Raw genomic sequence first — 11123 nt, 5'->3', positions numbered from 1 at the left:
TATGCCAACAAATTCGATAACCTAGAAGAAATGGATAAATTCTTAGACTAATACAACCTCCCAAAACTGCATCAAGAAGTAATAGAGAATCTGAATTGATCAATCACAAGTAAAGAGATTGAAACAGTAATCAAAAACCTCCCAAAAAACAAACATCCAGGACCGGATGGCTTCTCAAGAGAATTCTACCAGACATTCAAAGAAGATTTAATACCTATCCTTCTCAAACTATTCCAAAAAATTGAAGAAGACGGGATGCTTCCTAACTCATTCTATGAGGCCAACATTACCCTGATACCAAAACCAAAAACAACACAAAAAAGGAAAATTATAGGCTAATACCACTGATGAACATAGATGCAAAAATCCTCAGCAAAATATTAGCAAATCAAATACAGCAATACATTAAAAGAGTCATACACCATGATCAAGTGAGATTATACCAGGGATTCAGGGATGGTTCAACATCTGGAAATCAATCAATGTGATACACCACATTAACAAAATGAGGAATAAAAATCACATGATCATCTCAATAGACAAAGAGAAAGCATTTGACAAGATTCAACATCCATTTATGATAAAAACTCTCAATAAAATGGGCATAGAAGGAAAGTACCTCAACATAATAAAGGTCATATATGACAGACCCACGGCCAACATACTTAACGGTGAAAAACTGAAAGTCATCCCTCTGAGAACAGGAACAAGACAAGGGTGCCCACTCTTGCCACTCTTATTCAACATAGTACTGGAGGTTTTGGCCAGAGCAATTAGGCAAGAAAAAGAAATAAAAGGTATCTAAATTGGAAAGGAAGAAGTAAAACTCTTGATGTTTGCAGATGACATGATTCTATATGTAGGAAGCCCTAGAGAATCCATCAGAAAACTATTAGAAATAACCAACAACTACAGCAAAGTTGTAGGGTACAAAATCAACTTACAAAAATCAGTTGCATTTCTATACACTGATAATGAACGAATAAGAAGTCAAGAATACAACCTGGCTGCCTCTTTCTCCTGTGCCTACATGAATGGGGAGTGGGTGGGAAGCAGGAATCTTTCTCTGCACTCTTACCTCTTAGCCTGCCTCCATTGATAGGCTGCTGTTGTTACTTGGCGTAGACTCATGGAAGGGGTGGGGGGATTTGTCAGGGTTTTCTTGAGGTTTCGCAGTTCTCTTCATGCAGCCTCAGTCTTGGGCAGGCCTTGTGTGCCTGAGCCTCATGGGTGGGGCTTTCTCAGATGTTCTTGTGTCAGTGGAGGTCTTGATGGAATATCCTGGTTCTTTTCCACCTCTGTGCACCGAGCATGTTGGGACTGATTTGAACATTGTTAGGAAAGGACCCTCCAAAACTATTGGCGTTTCTTTGTTAAAACTTCAGCACCCTACAGAGTGATCTTTGAAGACTGTAGCTCTGACTCCATCCCCAGCTGAAAAGCCCTCTGGTGCACCTGGTGGCCCTCAGGTCAAAGGCTTTGAGTTCTGCAGTCTTGAGCCTCTCACCCTGGCCTTCCTTCAGTTAGTTAAGTCTTATCTGTCTCCCAAGCCCCAGACCATCAGTTTTGAGGGCAGATATCTTTTTCTCTGTGCATTGCTAGAGATGAAGTGGTGGCTGGCACATGGTAGGGGCCCAGCAACTGTCTTGAATGGATGAGGGATGAGTGCAAGCCCGGAAAGCCCTTACCACCCCTGCTTTCCAGCAGAGAGACTCCTGCCCAGCCTCCAGGTTCCTGCACAGATGTCACAGAGAAGCCTTTCTGGGGACTCCCCAAGTTTGGGGAGGGGCCTCTCTTCTGTGCATGTCAGTCCTGGCATAGATCTTGCAGTACTGGTATTTGTTTGTACCTCTGCTCCCTCCTCCTAGTTCCCCAGGGCAGGGACATGCCAGCCACGCCTGCCCTACCCAGCCCTGGGCAGACACATGGTGAGCCTACAAGGAGACCTTTGTGGCACCAGCGTGGCTGCCCTAGCTTTGGACTGATTCTGTATGTGCATGCCAAGTTAACATTTTTAAATCCTCTTTTCCTGTTTTAGGAAAAGTGAATCATCACATTCCCTTCCGTGGATAAGAGGACTTGGGCTGGAAGCATGTGGTGCGTCCTGCGAGGCTGGAGGCGACAGCGTGTAGGCCCATGGGGAGCTCTGGGACAGCAGTGGCCCCTGGGCATCCGTGCTCTGGCCAGTGCGGGCTCCCGGAGTAGGGACGAGTACAGCCATGTGGTGGTGGGTGCCGGCTCCGCGGGCTGTGTGCTGGCCAGACGGCTCACGGAGGACTCTGACAAGCGTGTGCTGCTGCTAGAGGCTGGGCCCAAGGACACGTATGCAGGGAGCAAGCGGCTCTTGTGGAAGATCCACATGCCCGCAGCCCTTGTGGCCAACCTGAGCGATGACAGGTACAACTGGTACTACCACACGGAGCCGCAGCCAGGCCTGGACGGCCGCGTGCTGTACTGGCCGCGCGGCCGGGTCTGGGGAGGCTCCTCATCCCTCAACGCCATGGTCTACATCCGCGGGCACGCTGAGGACTATGACCGCTGGCACCGAGAAGGTGCCGCAGGCTGGGACTATGCACACTGCCTGCCCTACTTCCGCAAGGCCCAGGGCCACGAGCTGGGTGCCAGCATGTACCGCGGCGGTGAAGGCCCGCTGCGTGTGTCCCGGGGCAAGACCAACCATCCGCTGCACCGGGCATTCCTGGAGGCAGCACAGCAGGCCGGCTACCCCCTCACCGAGGACATGAACGGCTTCCAGCAAGAAGGCTTCGGCTGGATGGACATGACCATCCACGAAGGTAGCATAAGGCCCCCATCCCCCACCTCTCTGGGTCCTGCTTTTTTTAAAGAAAGAGAACTACTGTCTATCACAGCCCCATCCCTCCTGCCCCCATCATGGTCAGCAAGTGTGGATAAACTCGCCAGGTATGAGGTGGAGGGGGTGGGACATATGGCACCCCCTACAGGCCACAGAATACAACCCAGAGCCAATGAAAAGTGCCTAGGAGTTGGCAACACCTTGGGCATTCTCTGGGCCTCTGGCCCCAGTTGGTGTGGATAATGGAGGGTCAGGTCTCTGAGCAAAGAGTCCAAAGTCCTCTTCGAGACTTATAGATGAGGAAACTGAGGCACAGAGCAGAGAAGGGCCTTGCTCACAGCAGGAGAGAGGCAAGGCCAGGGGGACCCAAGCCTCCTGCCTGCCTCCACAGGGTTCTCACCCCCTTTTATCAGCCGCTTCTGGTCTCTGTCATCCTGTCAAGGGTGAAGGCTATTTTTTCACCTGCATCCAGGGACCCCTAGGTATATGTGGGTTTCAGTTGGGCAGGGTCTTTTGGGCTCAGCCTTACTTTGAAGGCAGAGCTTGCACGGTCAGGGGAAGAACAAATTCCCTCTTGCTGCAGCGCCTTCCCTCTTTGCCCTGCACAGGTAGGTGCCGGGGGAATGGGCAGGGGCTGCGCCTGACACCCTTGCTCTGTCCTGCAGGCAAGCGCTGGAGCACGGCCTGCGCGTACCTGCACCCGGTGCTGAGCCGCCCAAACCTCACCGCTGAGGCCCAGACGTTTGTGAGCAAGGTGCTGTTTGAAGGCACCCGCGCAATGGGCGTGGAGTACATCAAGAATGGCCAGAGCCACAGGGTGAGCGAATTACGGCGGGGCCAGGCAGTTCACAGCAGGAAGGAGGTGGGCAGGGACCCCGGCAGTTGTGCTCGGTGTGGGCAGGAGTCATGCTCTCGTCCCCATCAGCACTGTGCCAAGGAGTGAGCAGCTGGTGGCAATGGCCTGAAAGACTGTCCCTAGGGCCTCGCAGGAGGCAGTGGCCTGTGGAGGTGAGGAAGCCCCCCGTCCAGCCACTGCAGAGAGCCTGTGGTGCCCTAGCTGTGAGTGAGTGCCCCCTGTGAGCCTCGTCTGCCCCTCCCTGCCTCAGAGCAGCCCCTCAGTGCCTTCCACACCTTTTCAGAAATTGATAGGTTTATACTAAGGCTTTAGAAACCATAAATGTGATCATACTCCATATTTCTGCACTGCACTGTTTCCCACCTAGCGGTGTGTGAGCATTGTTCTGCATCCCAGGTGAAGATCTGGCTCACTGCTTGCTTTATTTAAGCCTCTCTTGGAGTACCTTTTATCATTTTTTTCATTTAAGCTCTACAGTCTTGTTTTTTTAAGACCATCGTTACTGTCTGGGTGTTGCAGAGTGTATCAGAGTAAGAGCCACGCTTTAGTAATGACCGCATACCGTAGCTGCATGTGTGGGGTGCTTTCAGCAACATCAGCATGCACCCTGAGCATCCTCTTCCTCACTCTTGGGCCTGTGAGCAGGATCTCTGCCCACCACTTGGGTACGTCATGCCAAGGCCACATTCTGAGGGTTCTGTCTGGCTTTTCGGGAAGGGAAGTGTGACCTGCATGGCCCTCTGCCTCTTCCAGGCTTATGCCAGTGAGGAGGTGATTCTGAGTGGAGGCGCCATCAACTCGCCACAGCTGCTCATGCTCTCAGGCGTCGGCAATGCAGATGAGCTCAAGAAACTGGGCATCCCAGTGGTGTGCCACCTCCCTGGTGAGCCCCCTTTCCCACTGCTCCCCAGAGGGCGTCTATGCTAAATAAAATGGTTTATTGTATTGTATTAGCATGGAGTGGGGAGGGGACAGGAGTCAGTGCTCCTTGGAACTGTCACATTCTTCCCATGAGCCTGAAGTTCCCCTATGCCTCACTGGACAGTCCTGCCCCCTGGGGACCCCAAGTCTTCGTGCTATTTTCCTCTCTGCGCCAGCCATCCTATCTCATTGAGAGGCAAGGCCCCTCTAGCAGGGAGCATCTGCCCGTAAAGCCCGCTGGGCCAGGCTCGGGAGGGTCACCAGGGCAGCTCTATGGAGAGAGGGGTCCAGGCCTTTGTGTTTTCCATCCTCAGAACTCACCAGCTGCCCTGACGTTAAAGATGCCAACTCAGTGCTCCAGAGCATGCTTTTCATGTTAAGACAATTCTCCCAGGCCTAAAATTTTTTATAAACTGTCTTTGATGCCTTTCAGGGCCTGGCCCTGGCTCTCTTGCCGTCTGTTATAACCCGAGCTCCCGGAGGCCTGCGCCTTTTTGCACTGAGGCTTCATAAAAAGTCTTTGAAGGTGCTGTGAAGGTCTATGACAGTTACCTGCCCAGTGTCCCCTTGACCTTGGATGACCTCACGCAGCGTCTGCACAGCACAACGGGGCCTGCTTGCCTTCTTCCTCAGGCCAGGGGTGAGGGTGGGGCTGGCAGTCCATCTGCCGTCAGCCATTCAGCAACGGCTCCGCGAGCGGTGCCTGCTGCAGGCGGGGGCCCTGCCCTCATGGAGGGTGCTACTTAGCAGGAAGGCACCTGGATGGTTACAGGTGTTGTCCTGGAGTGACAAGGGCAGGTGGCTTTGGTGGCATCTAAGAGGGCCGGACTTGGTGGGGAGTGTGGGAATGGTGTCCCTGGGAAGTGACCTTTAAGCTGAGACCTGGGGAATGATCAGGCACTGGCCTGCCAGATAAGTGGATGGGGAGAAGTTTTCAAAACCAGGGGGATGTTGAGAGGCCAGCTAAGCCCCCTTTGGTAGCCATTTTTCCTCACCACTCCTTCCCGTTTCAGGAGTCGGCCAGAACCTGCAGGACCACCTGGAGATATACATCCAGCAGGCGTGCACCCACCCTATCACCCTCCACTCGGCACAGAAGCCCTGGAGAAAGGTCCGGATTGGTCTGGAGTGGCTCTGGAAGTTCACAGGTGGGCGTGCTCATCCATGACCGTGGTAGAGATGGTCTGTGGGTAGTGCAACCTTGTTCCTGAGGTGCAAAGCAAGGGCTCTGGCCCCAGGTTGCTGGTTCAAAGCTGAGCTTTGCTATTTACCTCAGCTCTTTGAGCCTCTGTTTTCTCATCTGCAAAAGGGGGAGACACAGTTCCTGCCTAACGGGCTGGTGTCAGGACCAGACGCAACAGCACAGCACCTGCCTGGGTCCTCAGGCGCTAGGTGCTGCTCTTCCTTAGAGATGGACAGTGATGGCCTTGTGCTGGACACCATCGGGGGTCCAAGGAGCCAGGAGAAAAGACACAGAAAGGCACTTGGTACTACACTGCAGATACAGCACCCATTGCTCAGCATTTTCCATTTGTTCTCAAGCTGAGTCTCAGAGTACTGAGTGTGGCCAGGAAATGGGGCTTTGAAATCCTGCTCACTCAGCATGTATTTCTCGCATACCTACTATGTGCTGTGCTAGATGGTGAGAAGTGCCGATAAGGCAGGTTCCCTCGGGGAGTTTTCACTTTAGTGGGGACAATGGAAAGAAATCAAGTAAACATGCTAAGTTTTAAGTACAGTGAAAGAAAGATCAGAATGCTAATTCAACTAGAGGATGGTGGCAGAGGATCTGAGAAGCAGGAAGGATATGTGCAAAGGCCCTGGGGCTAGGCATCTGGTGGGTTTGAAGAACTAATATGTTGGGCTGGGGAGACTGCAGCACATTGAGGAGGAAGCAGTAATGGGAGGTGGGATGGAAGAGGGCCTGAGCTGGATCATGAGGGCTGGTTGTGTGTGAAGGGTGGGCTGCAGGAGGCACAGCTAGGTGGGAGCACCAGCAAGGAGGCCACTGGAGCCACCAGGTAAGAGGTGATCTGGACTTGGACCGAGGTAGGGGTGGTAATGCCAGGTAGATGGGTTCATGTCGATTTTGGAGCTGAAGTTGGTGAGACTTTCCGATGGGCCGCATGGTGGGTGATAAGGAAGAGGGAGGAGGCAGGGACAGCTTGAGTTTCTGACTTCAGCCTTGTGTGAAAGGAAGAGTCAGGGGGTGGAGCCTGGGCTGGGTGAGGGTCAGGATGCCCGTGGGACATCAGGTCTCGGAGATGAGTTGGCAGCAGTGGAGTCGAGGGAGAGGGCAAAGCTGAAGACCCTTGGCATGTAGCTGGTATCAAAAGCCGTGGTACTGGGTGAGCCCACCTCAGGCAGAGAGGACAGAGTTGAGGACTTGGGTCCAGGCCCCAGAATAGAGGCCAGGAAGAGGAGGAGGAGCTGCCCAGGAGAGAGGAGGCCGGCTTACCTGCCACACCCTGACTTGCTCTTCTGCCTCGTCTCCTTCTGATCCTCAGGGGATGGAGCCACGGCCCATCTGGAAACAGGTGGGTTCATCCGGAGCCAACCTGGGGTCCCCCATCCGGACATCCAGTTCCACTTCCTGCCATCCCAAGTGATCGACCATGGGCGGGTCCCCACCCAGCAGGAGGCCTACCAGGTGAGCAGATAGTCTCATCTTCTTGGCAGGCCACATTCTCCTGCTGCAGCAAGGCCTTCAGGGAGGGGGCCCAGAGCCTGTGCCTGAGTGGGGAGAGGAACGGGGGAGCCAGAGTGGAGTGAGGCAGTTGGCATGGTACCTGGAAAGGTGAGACTCGCTCCTAGCTCAGGGCATGTGCGCTAGGTCCTGAGCACAAGAAATGGACAAATGAGGCTGACTCTGCCCGGGGATTGCCAGCCCCTGAAAGTTTTGGACAATCAGGTATAAAGCTGGGAGACAGGAGTGATTCATTGAGGGGGTTTTTGATCACTTGTGGAAGGGTAGCGGGTAAGACGCAAATACTGAAATGGATCTGCTCTGAACTGACTTTGGATATAGAGTCCCATCCCTCAGGAAACCCAGGGCCTCTCAGTTGGGGGGCTGATGCAGGTCACTGCTTCTTCTGGGTTCTTCTAGGTGCATGTGGGGACCATGAGGGGCACGAGTGTGGGCTGGCTCAAACTGAGAAGTGCCAACCCCCAGGACCACCCTGTGATCCAGCCCAACTACCTGTCAACAGGTAATTCTCCAGTCACCTGTCTCCCCCAGGCCTGGGCTTGCTGGGCCATTGGTTGAGTGAAGGCCTTTATGGGGTTCATGTTTGTCCCTGACCACATTTTCTGAGATAGAGTCACTCTCTATCCTCCCTCTGCCCCATCATTCTAGCTGTAAACTTGCACATGCCGCTATGTGGTGGCCTGGGTCATCTGAAGTAACCCTGAGATGTCATTTTACACAATGGGGGAGATTTGAAGCTTTCAGAACAATCTACCAAGAGGTTCAAGGAGATGTGGCTGTGTACATACAGCTCACGGAGCGTTTTTCCTGCCATCACTGTGAGCATCCTCCAAAAGTGAATTGTATTCCCGGGCCTGCCTCTTTGTGTGCAGCAAAAATGAGCATGCCACAGTGCTGGCCCGGTGGTGCAAGTGGTTAAGTGGGCGTGCTCCGCTGCGGCGGCCCGGGGTTTGCAGGTTCGGATGCCAGGCGCGCACTGACGCACCACTTGGCAAGCCGTGCTGTGGCTGCGTCCCATATAAAGTAGAGGAAGATGGGCACGGATGTTAGCCCAGGGCCAATCTTCCGCAGCATAAAAAGAGGAGGATTGGCATCGGATGTTGGCTCAGGGCTGATCTTCTTCACAAAAAAAAATATATATATATATGAGCATGCCTTATCACATAGGTTGTGCCCAGCAGTGACTCATGGGGCACTCACGGCCACACTGTGGCAGAGGCAGGGCTTGTATTCTCATCCCCAGTTTACAGATAAAATTCAGATCCCCGATTTAAACCTGGGGCCTCTGGGGCAGGCTGTGTCCGTCCAGGATGGTGCCTGTTTGGGCTCCATGAGCCCCTGCTTGGTTGCAGTGTAACCATCTGTGGGTAGGTGACAAGCAACCTGGTGGCTCAGACCTCCATGTCCCTGAATTGTGTCCCCTGGGGCAGCTTGTTGAGCCTCTCCATTCTGAGAATCTTCCAGCAAGGCCAGCATCGTAAGAGGTGGAGTCTCACCTGTTTCTTTTCCTCGACAGAAACTGATATTGAGGACTTCCGTCGGTGTGTGAAGCTGACCAGAGAAATTTTTGCACAGAAAGCCCTGGCACCATTCCGGGGAAAAGAGCTCCAGCCAGGAAGCCACGTCCAGTCAGATAAAGAGATAGACGCCTTTGTGCGGGCGAAAGCGGACAGCGCCTACCACCCCTCGTGCACATGTAAGATGGGCCAGCCCTCCGATCCCACTGCTGTGGTGGATCCGCAGACCAGGGTGCTTGGAGTGGAAAACCTACGGGTGGTCGATGCCTCCATCATGCCCAGTGTCGTCAGCGGCAACCTGAATGCCCCCACCATCATGATCGCAGAGAAAGCAGCCGACATCATTAAGGGGCAGCCTGCACTCTGGGACAAGGATGTCCCCGTCTACAAGCCCAGGACCCTGGCCACCCAGCGTTGAGGCAGTCACTGCCTGAGAAGCCCCCTGACAGGCTAAGAGGGCCAGTAGAGCCCTTGCTCCAAATGCTCTTTCCTGAAACTATCTAGAACGTTAGGATTTGGTGGTTGAGAATTGGATAATTTCTTAAGAAATGAGACCAATAGTGCTGGTCAGTGAATCAGGTTCCTTTCTCCAGCATTTCCCTGTGGGCCCTTTGGGGAAGGCCAGTATTCTGGTTGCTGCTCCTCCTCCCTGCCTCCTGGAGGGATGGCAGAGGGGCGGGAGGCCAGCGGGGGAGGATGATTAACTCCTGCCATGTTCTTGTCTCGTGTTCATGGTGCTCTCCAACCCAGGGTCCTGCTGCCTTCGTGGATCCTGGTCGGACTCAAGGAAGGTGGTTCCTTCCCAGGCCTCCCTCTGAAGGCCAGCCCCTCACAGAGCAGGGGTGCTGTGCACCGAGGCTGGGTGCTGGCTAGACCTGCACTGGTTCTCCAAGGGGGGCGTCCTCCATCTCAGGCTGCAAGCTGTAGCTGAGGCCATGAGTCGCACAGTCAGCTCAGCGTGTGCAGAAGCCTCCAGCGTCCCTGTTCAGAGGGGAAAGCTGCCCGCTGGAAGAAACACAGCCTTCTCCTTTCTCTTCCGCTTCCCGATTTCACTCCCAGAGTGAGGCAGGAACTGGTGCTCAGTTGTGTCACCCTGAGGGCCTTGCAGCCCACCTTGCCGATGCTCTGGTTCTTATTAAACACGATCAGCCCAATGAGAGGATTTCTGGGCCTTGTTCAAGGAGAGAAGAGTCTGGAGGGACTCTTCGCTATCATAGATTTCATAATTTAGCATTTTGAAAGATTTTCTTGTTACCAGGAAACCTGGAAACCCAGAGCAAAGCCCACATACCAGACCGCCACTCCATGCCAAAGCAGCCAGCCCGAGAGGACGCTTTCCTCTCAGACTGGGGAAATGACTCAGCAGTGGACAAGGCTGGCTAATTCCTATTCTTCAGACGTCCGTGGGAACAGACCAGGGTGGAGCCGAGACTGACAGAGAAAGCAGTCAAGTAAAACTATGCACCCTGAGCCTGTGAAAATGTAGTTGAGTGAAAGAAAAATAAATTGGCAAAAGATTTGAGTTTTGCGGGAGAAAACAGTTACAAGTAGCATTTAAAACAGCTCTTGATCTTTAAACTTCTTATAATTCAATAATATAACCCAGTAACTTATTTTTGAACTGAGATGCCTTATCCAGACTGTTCTGACGAGGTAATGAAAACTAAATGCATTTTGTATTGATTTTTCTGAAGCCATCCAAAGCTACCATCTATGGCAGGGAAGCAAAGAATTGCTACGTGGGAACCTGCCAGGCTGGGCCCAGAATGAGGGTCAGCTTCACCCAGGATCAGAGTGGACTGAAGTGGCTTGGAGGCCTAACAGCCACAACTTATGTTTCTGAGGAAGACCTTCCAGGAAGGTGAAAAGAAGAAAACCATCACACCTCTCCTTCCTTTAAAAATTTTAAGCAACTCTTGTTTGATCTTACCTGTATCTTGCTTTATTTTCTATTCCAAGGGAGAGTCAAGAAAGAAAATTCTAAACTGCCAAGAGATTTATTTCTTCTAGAGAGGAAGAAACGCCCCACAGCCGTGGTCCACAGCCATCATCCTCTGGTTCCTGGAGCCGCCTGCAGGGGCAGAGGAACAGCAGACAAGTGCAGGTGCCAGCCCCACTCCTCTGAGGGCCAAGAAGTAACAAGTTAGGTGTGTGTGTGGGGGGGGGGGTCCCAGGCGACCGTGACTATGCTGACCTTCTCTGGTGTGGTATGGCAGGTGACACAGCCATTCAGCTCTGACATCTCTGTGTTCTCTGGTGTCCTCAGCCTCTGAGGCAATGGCTGATTTGCTACTGTGGCTGTAACGT

At 53.1% G+C, this 11123-nt stretch overlaps 1 protein-coding gene across 1 annotated transcript; it reads left to right on the top strand.

The window, feature by feature from the left end:
- Positions 1-2051: 2051 nt before the first annotated feature.
- CHDH (choline dehydrogenase) lies at positions 2052-10960 on the top strand. Its single transcript, XM_004419825.3, has 7 exons — positions 2052-2795; positions 3481-3632; positions 4425-4554; positions 5606-5740; positions 7100-7242; positions 7699-7801; positions 8816-10960. Exons 1-7 carry the CDS (start codon positions 2093-2095, stop codon positions 9232-9234), a joined length of 1785 nt encoding a protein of 594 aa, XP_004419882.1. The 5' UTR covers positions 2052-2092; the 3' UTR covers positions 9235-10960.
- Positions 10961-11123: the final 163 nt, after the last annotated feature.

The sequence above is a fragment of the Ceratotherium simum genome, chromosome 5 (assembly GCF_057802395.1).
Source record: "Ceratotherium simum simum isolate JZ-2026a chromosome 5, ASM5780239v1, whole genome shotgun sequence".
Classification (NCBI taxonomy): Eukaryota; Metazoa; Chordata; class Mammalia; order Perissodactyla; family Rhinocerotidae; genus Ceratotherium; species Ceratotherium simum.
The sequence above is the reverse complement of the archived record's forward strand: the minus strand, read 5'-3'. Positions and strand labels throughout refer to the sequence as shown.